The sequence below is a fragment of the Leuciscus leuciscus genome, assembly GCF_965113295.1.
Source record: "Leuciscus leuciscus genome assembly, chromosome: 2".
NCBI lineage: Eukaryota > Metazoa > Chordata > Actinopteri > Cypriniformes > Leuciscidae > Leuciscus > Leuciscus leuciscus.
The window spans coordinates 42243598-42258283 of record NC_138726.1 but is presented as its reverse complement, the minus strand read 5'-3'; the positions used below and the strand labels follow the sequence as shown (position 1 = coordinate 42258283).

Here is a 14686-nt window from a genome sequence, read left to right as displayed (position 1 = left end):
TAGTGACTTTCTGAGTGCCTCTCGAGCTCATGCACAGGTCGATGGCTGGATTATATAGTCAGCAGGATTGTGGTTATCGTGGCAGCAGTGGGGTTGTGACACATGGTCCCCCTGGGGAACGCAGAGCTAAATAATCTAAGAGAGGAGTTTATATTTTACCATTTCCTTCTCTCTGTTTTTTTTTTTTGGTACCCTTTATTTCTCCTCTCCCTACATTCTCTCTTTTATTTCTCTTTCTTGTTCCTTTTGCACACAGAAACATCTTGTATCTGCATCTATGCTTTTCTTTGTCTCTCCTTTTTGCTTTCCTGTGCTGTGCAAACTCAAAACGGGCACCGTTCCTCCATCATTGTTTAACAAACGGCTTCCCTAATTGTAAGTCAATTTCCTTCGTCTATTTAATATTATGCTAGTGCACGTAATGCAAGCACAATATCGTAAATCCCCGCTTATGCGCAGCTAATACTATTTACATCCATGCTGCTGCCTCTGCTCTGATTTGGCAGCAGCAGTGAGTGTGTGGCGGCATTTGCATTTGTGTCTGAGCTGTGACAAAGCCCGCTCTCTCTCTCTCTCTTTCTTTCTCTCTCTCTCTCTCTCTCTCACACACACTTTTTTCTGGCTGTAGAGGAACTAGCCTCCACAGATTGTAGGAAAGATTGTGTTCTAATCCAATTTCATTGGCAAAAATCTTCCACATTACAGCATTTTCATCATATTGTCCGTCTGAGAGTTGTATTGAATGCGGTTGGTAAATATTTTGTAAGGCTTTGACCACCCAGGTTTATTTAGTCATTACCGTGTTTGTTAAAGAAGAGGATTGTTTAGCGATTGTTTTCTTATTCATATTTGACTTTGGTTGTAACTTTCTGCAAGACCTGGAACTTACCGACTGATGCTTCTGGATTCTGTAAACACATGCATTAGTGAACACATGCACACACTGTAAAAAAAAGTTGCTGCCTTACATTTTTATGTACAATCTACTTGGATGTTTAATTCATTTCAACTTATTTTACATTACACTGAGTTTAAAAAATGAGTTGAATCTCTTATAAATTATTTTTAAAAAAGTTTTAAATTGCTTAACTTATTTGGATGAGTTAAAGCAATGTAAAAACATGTTGTCAACTTATTGATCATATCATTTTTACAGTGCATGCATTGTAAGTCATACAGTATTTCAATAAATAAAAAAGTTATTTACAGTCTTGGTGGTATGGTGTGGTAAAATGTAATAACCATCATTGATGATATTATAGTTAATGAGAACATCACCAGAGGACTGAAAATAAATTTTGTAAAGACAATTGAAATTTTTGTATATTTATAGTTTTGTATAATTTCCACACACACAAAAAAAATTAAGCAGACTACTGTTTTTAACATTGGTAATAATAAGAAATGTTTCTTGAGCACCAAATCCGTATATTAGAATGATTTATGAAGGATCATGTGACACTGAAGACTGATGTAATAATGCCAAAAAATTCAGCTTTGATCACAGGAATAAATTACATTCTAAAATATATCATATTTTAAATTGTAATAATATATTTCACAATATTACTGGGTTTTTTTATTTAATTTTTTATTAAATGAATGCAGCCTTGGGCAGCATAAGAGCTAAATAATTTACTAAATTAAGTACATATACGTTTAATAATTTAAAAATGTTCACTGTTTGAAATGTATACCTTGAATGAAATGTACACCTTAGTCGCTTTACATGTTGCCATAAAGCAGCTGGGTGAGTCTCATCAGCTTTTCATCACACCGTTCCAGACCACTGTCTCCATATCCCTTCCCCCTCCCTTCCGCTTTACGTTCTTCTTCACCTCCCTCGCCAAACTCCCTGTGCACCTCTAGGGATGCTAATTAGCCAGACTACATACCTCTCTATCTCTCCCTCCTTTTTTCACTGTCTATCTCTGCGGCCCACTTAGGGACCAAGAACCCCAATCAGACTAATCAGAGCTCTGTTTAGCATTCTGCTCGGGTATCGGCAGCCCAGGATCGCCGGCCTCACTGCCATGCTGGAATTACCCTAATTGCTCCTCAGCCACTGCCAGCTCTTTTGAGTGCATTTGCAATCGTAAACGGGCCAATACCAGGCATCACAATTATGAAACAACCCCAGACATTAGATGGGAGAGGGTGTTGGTCGATGCATGTGACAAAGACCAAAAATCAAATGGACATACATTGTAATACCGCGCTTAGCCCTCTTTTTTGTTATCCACCTCTGAGGGAAAAAGCCCAGATCTGAAGCTACTGTGACAGACAGACAGGCAGGACCTGAATTTTAGGATAGTTTCAGAAAATCCCTAACAGGTTTCAATGGACACAGCCATTTTAAATTTAGTCTTGCCTGAGAGGAAGTGGTTTAATTTTAGCTTTAAGCGTAGCAGCAACTGTTGTTAAAATAGTGTCATTATTGCTTTGACTATCCTAGGATGCCAAGCTGAGTTTTGTCAGATCTCAGAGGAAGAGCAGATGAGAGATGAACAGCTGACAAAAATGCATAAATGGATTCATACCAAGGGCAAACAGCCTCATTAGTCATTATTATCCTATGAAATGTTGGCACATTCTGCCTCTGTTTTATCTCTGCTTCTTCCTTCCAATAAATAAGCCTTTCACTGTTTCAGTTTAAATTGTTAACTCTCCCTCTGCCTCCATACGCTGTTATTGCGTCCTTCATTCTATTTCTCCTGCCTCTTCTCTTATACTGACCTGTGTATTCCTCCATGCATTATTCCCCCATGTTTTTAACACATTTGCGTTGACTGCCATGACAAGTTATCCTCCATGTAGAGGTTTAAGGGTTAAAGCAAGACAATATAAAGATAACTGTGCATGTTAATACACATTCACGGTGTGAGAAGACTGACCCTGAAACAAAATTAGCTTGGTTACCATGGTTTCTTCCAAAAAATAAGGAAGAAGCTCAATTATGCTGTAAGCCATATAGTAATTGAGCAAAATAACATTCAAAATCACGCCGTTGTTCTAGCCTTGCCAATATTCAGTACTGTGGTATAATTGCGAGTGAGATCATTGCTTGCATACAGCAGCTAAAAGCAATACATTAATATCAATTATCTGAAATTTCAGACACAGTTTGGCCACTTCATTAATGTTTGCTCTGGAAAAATGGATTTAAAAAAAAAACAATCAAAAAACAAAGCAGGGTTGGAATTGGAATTGCAATTGCGTGCAGCAAACGCAAACAAGTGGAGTCCTAAAAACTGCTGCCGTTCAAAAGTTTTTAATGTTTTTGAAAGAAGTCTGTTAAAGGAGCCAAATGTAAGATTGTGGCCAAAACTGGTACTGCAATCACTTTCAAATTACTGTAGAGCGGTGTATCCCCTCCCCCTCCCCCCTGACTCGAGGTTGCCAGATAGGCTGGCATTTTTTATCCGACAAGTTTGTAGCTGCAGCTGCGGTAACTAGAGCAGAGCTGGCAACCCGGATGCTGAAACACTACTGACTTCGTGATTGGTAGATAGCCGGAGGGTGGAGCTTCAGGCCAAAACAAAACATGACAACATCAACATCAGTTGAGGGCTGCAACTTCACTTTTTAAATGACAATACCCTGGCCGGACTACTGTTGTTAGTGATATAAGTATTTGAAATGAACATGATTTCTTAATGTCTAGTGACATATCAGGGCCATTTTATGATTAATTGAAATACATTTCTTACATACAGCACCTTTTAAGCTCTCCATATATTTGATCAAAAATACAGTACAAACAATAATATTGTGAAATACTACAATTTAAACGTTCTATTTTCATATATTTAAAAATCAAATTTATTCTTGTGATGACGAAGCTGAATTTTCAGCATCATTACTCCAGTCTTCAGTAATCGTTCAGAAATCATTCTAAAATGCGGATTTGCTGCTCAAGAAACATTTCTTATTATTATCAATGCTGAAAACAGTGGTGCTGCTTAATACTTTTGTGGAAACCATGATACAATGTTTGTTTTAGGATACTTTGCTCAGAAGTGACAGTAAAGACATTTATAATGTTGCAAAAGATTTCATTCTCAAAAAATGCTGTTCTTTTGAACTTCCTATTCATCAATTTAACACATCCTTGCTAAATAAAAGTATTAATTCCTTCAAAAACAATTCATACTAACTTTTGAACAGTAGTGTAGGATCTCATTCAAACAGTATCAAAAACTTCTGTCTACTTTCATTAATTTCAATTTCTTTTTGCTGACAGTGGTGGCTATAATACCAAGTTAATTGTAGTCATTTTTACACGTTACCATGATACCTTTTTGTTTTGGTTTGTGTGTGTATAGGCTGTGCCTCTACGTCTGTGTATAATTGTTGTGCGGACAGATATACAAACAGTAAAGCAGCAGTGAGAGCACGTCTCACCCACACACATACACTCGGTCGCTCTCTGCTGATGCTGTTGCTCAGTCTGTTTACAGAGGATTAGTGGAACCTCAGGGGACAATATGATGCAAACAAGGGATCAATCTTTTACCTGCTGTGAATGGAAAACCATGCAGCAAACTTTCTCCATTTTTCCATAAGATGGGTTCAAGCATTCGAGTGGCAATAACATTAAGGTCAGCAGCTTAGATGACAAAAACAAAAGCTCATCGACTCAGTTCAGATTTCTATTAATCATCTCGGCAGGAAGTTGGACACGCTGTAAGATGCATGAAACTTCCTAAGGTAAGATTTTTTTAATTTGGACTCCAAATCACCTGTTGATATGTTCATTAATGGACAATAGGGTTAAAAGCATGTGGACTCGGTTGTTAAGCCTCTCTGTTGTATTTGAGGGGCAATGCAGGCCTTTCATTATACAAGCTTGATGACTAATGCAATGTTTATGACTGTGTGAGTCAGAATGTAACTTCATTTAAAAACAGTCTAAACACCAGGGGATTTGATCAGAGTCTAAACACGTTGACTTTAATTCGCTTTTAAGGGTTACTGAGGCAAAAAAATAATAATTCCCCCGTAAAGAATACAATTTTTCCTGGTTAACTCAATTCAATTAAAATGTTATAGTTTCTCTCTTGCCGTTCTTGTCATCTTCCGACGCTTAAAACACAAAGGAAAATGTATAAAGCTGAACTGCTGTTTCTCAGAAAGCCAATTCGGTACATCAGGCTGATTTGACAAAGGATTGTAATGCTTGTTGAATAGATGATAAAGAAATAATATTGCTCAGGATCAATTTCCAGTAGATTGCAGTAAGATGGAGATGGGTGTACGTGATGACGATAGAGAGCGGAACTGGCCTTGGGATAGCTGAAGCACTTGCCTAAATGGACTGGGGTTACCGTGGCAACTGTAGGATTTGTCATTGAAGGACATCGGAGGTATAAACAGAAAATAGCTTTTATGGCAGGAGGTCGATCGAGGGAGAGAGAGTGTTTACAAAAGAAAAAGACAGATCACAACTGGTGTGGGTTTAATTAGGAGCTTTCATATTGTACAAATAACACATTTGTCTAGCAGAATAACTTATTTTAGCTTTGGAATGAAATGTTCTTCTAAGCCAGTATTTTACTTTTGTTTTTACCCATATATTTGTAATGAAGCGCAGGTCTCTGTGCCAGACGCAGCATCATACTGTACATTACCCAGTTTCTCAGTGTAACCAGCCATATCACCCTGTAGCCCAATACTGGTTGCCCACTGAAGCTAAGCAGGGTTGAGCCTAGTCAGTACCTGGATGGGAGACCTCCTGAGAAAACCAGGTTGCTGCTGGAAGAGGTGTTAGTGAGGCCAGCAGGGGGCGCTCACCCTGTGGTCTGTGTGGGTCCTAATGCCCCGGTATAGTAATGGGGACACTATACTGTCAAAAGAGCACCATCCTTCGGATGAGACGTTAAACCGAGGTCCTGACTCTCTGAGGTCATTAAAAATCCCAGGATGTCCATCGAAAAAGAGTAGGGGTATAACCCCGGCATCCTGGCCAAATTTGCCCCTTGGCCTCTGTCTATCATGGCCTCCTAATCATCCTCATATACTGATTGGCTTCATCGCTCTGTCTCCTCTCCACCAGTAAGCTGGTGTGTGGTGGGCGTTCTGGCGCAGTATGGCTGCCGTCGCATCATCCAAGTGGATGCTGCACATTGGTGGTGGTTGAGGAGATTCCCCCCTTCTATGTAAAGCACTTTGAGGTCTCAGAAAAAGCGCTATATAAATGTAACGGATTATAACCACCTGACACAAAAAATGACAAATCCCATTGTGATTTTCAGTGCTCAAATGTTTGTTTTAGAGATTTTTTGGAGATGTTTTAATACTTTTATTTGCAAGGTGGCATTAAATTAATCAAAATTGACAGTAAAACATTTATAATGTAAATTGCTAAAGATTTCTATGTCATGGCTTTTGAACTTTCTATTCATCAAAGAATCCTGAAAAACATTTATCAAAGTTTAAGCAGCACAGCTGTTTTCAGTTTAAAATAATTAGAAATTATTCTTGAGCATCAAATCAGCATATTAGAATGATTTCTGAATGATCATGTGACACTTAAGACTGGAGAAATGATGCTGAAAATATTTCACAATGTTATTTTTTTTTTATTCTATTGTGTTTTTTATGTTATTGTTTTGATCAAATAAATGCTACCTTGGTGAGTATAGGAGACATTAAAAAATCTTACCGACCCAGAACTTTTGAAAAAAAGTGTATCTGTATCAGTCAATAGTGATATTTTACAATATTTTTACAATTAGATTGCATTTATAACACTCTGAGAGTTAATCTTTAAGAGCACTTATTTAATAATCCTGTAATCTTACAAAACGAAGTAGTGAAGATTTTTAACATTGGTCATTTATTGATTCTCTGCATTAAAAATTATTGGCGTATTAGTATCAGTCAAAATATCAGTATATATTTTATACCATGCTGCATTTTTATTTGAAAAGTTCCTTAACACTGAAATCATTGATTTACTCACCAAGGCCAATTTCTTGCCTTTAGCACATGGTGTCGTGAGTGTTATTTTCGGACCTCATGTGGTGATGTGCATGCGTGTTTCAGATCTATCGGCGCTGCTGGCTGGTGTTTAAGAAGTCGTCCAGTAAAGGACCTCGTAGACTGGAAAAATACCCTGATGAGAAGTCAGCCTACATCAGAGCCTGTCCTAAGGTACACCTCTCACTGCAACAGTTCAGTTAAGGTCTAATCTAAGCTGTGAAAATGTCACGGGTCATATAAAAGATTCGAGGAAAACATTCAAGTGTCACTTTAGTTCTCCAATTATACTTCTCCACATAGAGCGCATTCATACTGCGAGGGCTGGCTGGCAAGATTACGAGACGGGTGCTGTGTAAACATACATTTTTGAATAAAAGTATCTATACTCAAACACTCTCACGAATTGCTCTAACTTTGCTGACTCACGGTCCTCCGGTTTCTGTGTGTTTATCGGTCTCATTTGCCTTTCTTCACTGCACTCTGCTGCTCCCACAACCCGCTATAGACCGTGAAAGATAAATTAGATGATTAAGAGACCGCAAGTGCCTTTCCAAATGATGCGAATGAAGTTTGTCTGAATAACTAGGCTCTGTCAGTACTTCTCAGTTTGCATCGGTTGCCTTTTCTATGTTCACACAGGTGACAGAGATTAGTAATGTGAAGAACATCACAAGATTGCCTCGTGACACGAAGCGGCAAGCTGTGGCCATCGTCTTTACAGACGACACCTCTCGAACCTTCACCTGTGAATCAGGTACATCATCTTCAACTAAGGCTTGTTGTGCTGCTGCAGCAGCTGATGATGATGATGCTTCACTTAAAGAAGCTCTCATTCTTGACATTAACATGGCATTAGCAGTCTATACAGTCTGATGATGTGCTGCTCTCAGGCACATTGACATACTGCATCTCTGAGTGTATGTTTTATTCATAGAACATATTCATTTAAAGAACATATTCATTCATTGACATCATTGAATCTTTCTCTTCTCCCAGAGCTGGAGGCTGAAGAGTGGTTTAAAACCTTGTCTATTGAGTGCCTGGGGACACGTCTTAATGACATCAGTCTTGGAGAACCAGACCTCCTCGCTGCTGGAGTTCAGTGTGAACACACAGGTAAGAGACTAAAACCATTTGCCATTTGTACTATTGTTTACCTAGCTGGATCCATGTAGCTTTTTTGCTACAGGAATCCAATATGGCCGTAAGTGACAACATGGAGGCACTTAGTTTAATCTACACTGTCAAAAAGTATCCTGTTAAATTTACGGTATTGATGGCATATTGATGCCTGTGTATTTTACTACTTGAAACAATATATTTCAATATACAACAGTTAGTTCTGGTCCTTGAATCTGATTGGCTAAGAAGTCTTCCAGGAGTGCTGATATATCACCAGTATAAGCAATGGGACTGTTCATCATTTGTCATTACTGCGGTCTAGACAGGCAGCGTTTCTCTCAGCGAGCGGCAATGACGGAGGAAAAAAAGCCACAGTAATTCTTTGAAATACTACTATTGTTTAGTCACGGATTGGGGTTTTAAGAGCTTTTCAGGTGAGAATGTTGTTGTTTAATCCTCAAATATGTGGTTTATTGATAAAGATGGTGCCAATTTGAGGTTTTCGGAGTTGTGAGGTCCGGGCGCGAGCACCGGGCACTGCAGTCAGCACTCATGAGAACAGCCTGATCTCTGGAAGTCCTTTTGACATTTGCCGCTGGCTTTGAAGTCTCTGTAGTAGTTCAACATGCGATTTAATTTGTTTTGGGTTTATTTAAAGTGCAATCTTTGGTCAATCTAATGTATATTTCTGATAACAAAAATCTGAAGAAACTTGATTATTAACTAGAAACTAGATTATACTCGTATGTGGTGTCAAGGACTTCTGGGAATGTCTACTGTTTTCCATCATGAATTGTACGGTAATTCATAATTTTGTACCTGCAAAAACCAAAAAATTACAGTTTACAGTAAAATATAATGCAATATTAAACCATTTCCAGTTTTCTTTAACCATATATGGTAAGGTAACTTACACATAACCAGTTAACAGGTTCTTAATATAGCTTTTTCGGTTTTCTTTTTTTCAGTAAGAATTACAAAAACAATTTACAGCATAGGAACCAAACTATTAACCTTCTTGACTATCAGTCTCTCATTGTTTTTTCTTACAGAGCGCTTCAACGTGTTCCTGTTACCCTGCCCTAATCTTGACATCTACGGAGAGTGTATGATGCAGATCACGCATGAAAACATCTACCTGTGGGATATTCACAACCCTCGCACCAAGCTAGTAACCTGGCCGCTTTGCTCTCTGCGGCGCTACGGACGGGATGCTACACGCTTCACCTTCGAGGCTGGCAGGTAAAACCTGTTTAAGATATCATCAAAATATAAAGCCAATAACAAGAACCATTCACAGGAACTTGTGAAATTTGTAATGTGTACTTCACTTTGGTGTGGTCATGTATATGTAGGAGAAACATGGAAGCAGAGGAGGGAGCCATTGAACTGTGGACCTCCTAAAAGGATTTAATGAGTGGATTGCAAGGAGTTCAGTGGCAGATTAGGTGTTCTTTATCTCTCTCACTGCTTTGATCAAATAATAAAAGAAGATTCGCATCGCCAGCTGGATGCCCTTTGAGAGAGTTTTAGAGAGAAGTTGAGTCTGGTGTAACACTGACCCCTAGTGGCTATTTTACTGTAACACACAAAGCATGTGTAGTGTACAGTATATGATATTTCTTTGCAGTACATCACTTTTGCATTGCTTAATTGTGTGTTACTATCTTGTTTGATTTTGTGGCAGGATGTGTGACAGCGGAGAGGGCCTGTACACTTTCCAGACACGAGAAGGAGAGCAGATCTACCAAAGGGTTCATTCTTCCACTCTAGCTATCGCTGAGCAGCATAAGAGGGTCCTTATGGAAATGGAAAAAAACAGCAAGGTAATGAAAGCATACAGTGGGTCCAAAAGTCTCAGACTAGATTAAAAATCTTAGTTTGAAAATCTCATTTAAAAAGGAAAATAGAAAGTTTTGACACTTAAAAACCAAGACACATTTCAACAAAAAAAGTGTCTGCACGGTTTCTAGGTCACTATAAACTATTTTTGACATTAACCTTTCTCATTAACCTTGAGAATGTCTTTGTACAAAAAGCATTCTTTGAAACAGCAGTCTCAAATAAATGATATACACTGCTGTTCATATTTATTTATACCGTTCATCTATTTGATCAAAAATACAGTAAAAACAGAAATATAAATAAAATAACTTTTTTAATTTGAATATAATTCAAAATGTCACTTATTACTGTGATGGCAAAGCTGAATTTTCAGCATCATTACTCCAGTCTTCAGTGTCACATGATCCTTCAGAAATCATTCTAATATGCTGATTTGATGCTCAAGAAACATTTATTATTATCATCAATGTTGTAAACAATTGTGCTGCTTAATATTTTTGTGGAAACTGATACCCTTTTTTTCTGGATTCTTTGATGAATAGAAAGTTCAAAAGAACCTAATTTATTTGAAATAGAAATTACTTGTGACAATGTGTGTCTTTACTGACATTTTTGTTGAATAAAAAATAAACCTTTGAACGGTAGAGTAATTTGTAATGACTGTTTACGCTAGCTAAATAAAAGCATCATCACTAGAGGTTTCAGACACCACTGTAGTTATATGCCCATACACACACACACACAGTTTCTTCCTGTTATAGAACTTTCAAAACATCAGAACTAATGCTATAATTTTGTGTTATAATCAACCTAATTGAAATTCTTTCTCTTCTCTCCTCTCACATCTGTCCCCAGCTTTTATCTAAGGGTTCAGAGGGGACGTCCTACCCCTGCACACCGACAGCAATCTTACCACGAAGTGCTTTCTGGCACCACATCACCGGATCTCAGGCTGGGGTGGACTCTGCAAACGGTGAGACTGAATCGCATGCATAAGTGTAATGTATCTGTTTCACCAGCCATCATAATAGTCTGCCAGAAGGATTGTTGTTTGCAAAGAGCGCTCCAAGAACATGTCTCGAGAAAAACAATTCAATTCAAATGTATTTGTGTAACGCTTTTCACAATACATATCCTTTCTAAGCAGCTTTACAGAAAATGCATGTCTACATTACAATTTAGAGTGATCTGTTATCAATAAGAGAATTCTTTCAAAAACATCTTTGGTAAAAAAGAAAAGAAAAAAAAAGGTTCCTTGTGTTAAGTTAGAATAACATCTGATGACTGTTTTATAATGGTTGGTGTTATGAAAAGAGAAAAGCAGTGTAATAATCCAGAAATCACTTTATTCTCTGTGTAAAGCAGCTGCATGTGCATGCATGGCTTTTGTGCTATTTAGACCGTCCCGTTAACACTTCTCATCTTCATTCAGGTGACATCTATGGTGATACCCAACCAGGAGTGGACACTGACCTCTTCTCTAAACGCCTTCCTCCAGAACGACACTCGACCCTTTCTGTGGGGCACGGCTGCCCCCAACCCCCGACGCACTACCCCACGTACCCCAGCGAGTGAGCGGCTTAGCAGTGAAACCTTCCAGTTTTTCACCTCTTGACCTCCCTCCACACTGCACTCTGCCCTAAGTTTTTCCATCAGCTCTTTCCTCAGCAGGGGAGGATCCATGCTGCCATGCTGCCTCAGTTCCCCCCGAGCCTGCCAGCGACGCTGAGGGCACTTACTGTGGAAAGAGGGAAAAGCACTGTGAAGCTTGAAGCGCTTCGATTGGAGCAGGGCCCACAGACCCTTAAAACTGACACGGGAGATGCGAAAAAATGTTGGAACTGGCTCAGTCGCCTTCACAGTGCAATATGGTCACTCATGCTGGGTTTCTGTGGGAGTAGAGACTATACTGTAGGTTCTTAATACTTCTCAGCAGTATCTCTTATTCTAACTCTAATCTCATGCACGCTCTTCAACCCTATGCATGTCCCCCAAGGTAAACAGCTTAGCTACGAAGGAGTTTCTTAGACATCTGTAGAAGCCCCTACACACTAAGAAACCCCGGTGGAAGGGCCTTCAGAGTTTCAGCTTAAACGCTTCTGGTCTTTGGTATAAGTAATCCAAAGCGTGTTTTGATCAGATGCTTTAATCATAATTTGATTGGCATGTCTGTAAGACTTCCCAAGCGCAGAAGACTCTGAGGAACCAGGAGCACTTTCTGAAAGGGGCATTTTGTATGGTCGTGCATTTTGTTTCTCCTTTTCCCTTACTTTAAAGTGACTAAAATGGACAGTTATAATGTACAAAACTGTCTCTGCCAATTGGACTGAAGTGAGGGTTAGTACTCACTCGCGTACTTTGTGTTCGTTTCAGAGAGACTGGGCCACCGTTTTATCTGGAAGATGTCTTGAGGGTCAGAGATCCAAGTACAGAGGGAAACAAAGGTTATGAATATACCCCGCTGAGGTGGTCGAATGAATTATTTATTTATTTATTGAAGTTTACCAACAAAGCACAAGACAAGTTGCTGTGTGTAGTAGTAGGTTTGCTTTAGCAGCTCAGCAGTTCTGTATGTAAAAGGGTTTATACTAGAACTGAGATCTTCAACACAAGGTGGTAGGCCTCACACAAGGCATGCTTCCATGCTTGTCAACTATTTCCAGTCATTTCCGTGAAATTGGTGAAAGGTACTATAATTCTCATGCTGTAATTCTCAATGTAAGAGTTGTGGATTATCAGTTAGCACACGTTCATAATGAGCTGGGTTGCTAATCAAACTGGAGTTTGATCAAGCGGATCGACCAGCATGGTGAAGCTGGTTGACCAAGGAAGTCTTTCTGTTTTTTTAAGCAGCGTGGTGGGAACACCAGCATGCTGTTCTGGCCATTTCACTATCATTCCCTGTGCTCTCTCAACTATCCATATAAATACAAGTGGTCATAAAGGCCAAAAACTAAATAAAACAGCAAATGTGCAGTCTATGTGAATGATCTGAGCAAACATTTAATCTGACACCGAATTATTTCGGTTGTATTCTCCAATTGAGCTACAGTCCTGAAGGTTTGACTCCCTGTTGCTTTATACATTTTATACATAAAAAATAGTCATTCAGTGTTTGGATTTATTAACTCACGTCATGTATGTACCATTAAAAAGCGCTTTAGCTGAGCTGATTGTCATGATTGTACACTTTGATGATAAAAAGAAAGTGGATTTTATCAGGTGCCCTTGCAAACAGTTGGAAAAAAGTGTGAAAATGGTTTGTTTTTATCAGTACCGGTATATATTTCAACAGTGACACAGCCCTTTGAAGATAAGCACCTTTTATTTGAACTTTAGTTCTATTTGCCATGTCTAATTATCAGTCAAATCAAATAAATACAGCTTTGGTGAGCATAAGTAAAATTCTTTCAAAAAACAAAAATCTTACCTACCCCAAACTTTTGAGAGGTAGTGTTTGAATTGTAGAAATGTTTCCCTGTATGTCCCTGTTTTGCAGTTGTTCTTATTAATTGCTTTACAGTGCTATCCATTAAAAATGACACCAAATAATAGCGCACACCAGTAATACACACACCTTTATGATTTATTATTCTTCCCTATTTACCTCATTTGTTTGCAGGAGATATAATAATTCAACATTCATGTAATCACCCTGAAATGAGTTATATATTGGTACATAAACAGCCAATGGGTCCCTGGAGAGATTCTTGACTTGAAAGTATCATGCATTGACATTGTGCTTAACAGAACAATCTGTTTGAATTATCGGAGTATCATTTCCATCCCTTTGCAAGACAGAAGCATTAATGAGAAAGTTAATGCTGACATGCGAAATGAGTGTAAGACACGTAAACCATTAGGAAATACTAAAGATGAAGGCTGTACATGAAATCGTGTGGGAAAAAGTGCTAAAGAGTTGTTATACTAAACTTAAATTGCAGTACTCTGTATTTGTAAAAGACCTGTGAACGAGAAGAGTGATAAACATGCTGTTTTGGAGGCTTTGCCAGTTCTTCACCAGTTCAGATTGACCTCTGAGCATGTTGCCATGAGTAGGAATCCTTTGCATGAGTTTTAATTGCTAAATGACGTGTGTTCTGTATAATTTCTGGTAAAATATTTTGCAGGGTTTTTCTTTTTTCAATAAAACAAAGTTTTATAAAATCGGATGTCATAATGATCCTTTTGATGATGATGATGATTATGATCCCTTTAATCAAGATGTAGGCAGTTATTTTTTATTTTTTTAACTGAAAAGTAAAAAGCACAGCGAGCAATTTATGTCCTGAAATACTACCCAGCCAAATTAACCATTTTACCAGCCACTCACCATTATTCATTTTTGTATTCCAGAGTTGTCATAATCACATTAGCTAACAATTTATGAACTAAAATGCAGAACCCATGGAGGATGGATGCTATAAGCATTAAGAACTCCTCCCTTTCTCTGTAACATTGTTTCTTCATCAGTTCCTGCTAACCAAAATCAGCCAACAGCCTATGTGTCAGGTAGAACTTTCCTTTATTCTTTCTTATCTTCAAGCTCATTATTCATGTTTGAAAGGGTTTCTTTTTTGAGGATTCATACAAAACTGTAGAGTTGTTTTAAATGTTATTGTTAATGTTGTTTGGAATATTAATATTACCTTTATGATATTATTATAGTTTTATAGATATTGTAAATAGAAAGTCAATATGTTTTTTTGTGGGGGGGAAAAAACGTATACTATAA

General features: G+C 38.2%; 1 protein-coding gene across 1 annotated transcript in view; it reads left to right on the top strand.

The window, feature by feature from the left end:
• Positions 1–14118, top strand: part of dok4 (docking protein 4) — a 42019-nt gene extending 27901 nt beyond the window's left edge. The window contains exons 3-9 of the mRNA XM_082150336.1: positions 7048–7155; positions 7624–7738; positions 7981–8100; positions 9159–9348; positions 9794–9932; positions 10807–10924; positions 11384–14118. Coding sequence (XP_082006462.1) covers positions 7048–7155; positions 7624–7738; positions 7981–8100; positions 9159–9348; positions 9794–9932; positions 10807–10924; positions 11384–11526 — 933 coding nt within the window. The 3' untranslated portion in view covers positions 11527–14118. The remainder of the gene's footprint in view (positions 1–7047; positions 7156–7623; positions 7739–7980; positions 8101–9158; positions 9349–9793; positions 9933–10806; positions 10925–11383) is intronic.
• The last annotated feature ends 568 nt before the right edge of the window (positions 14119–14686 follow it).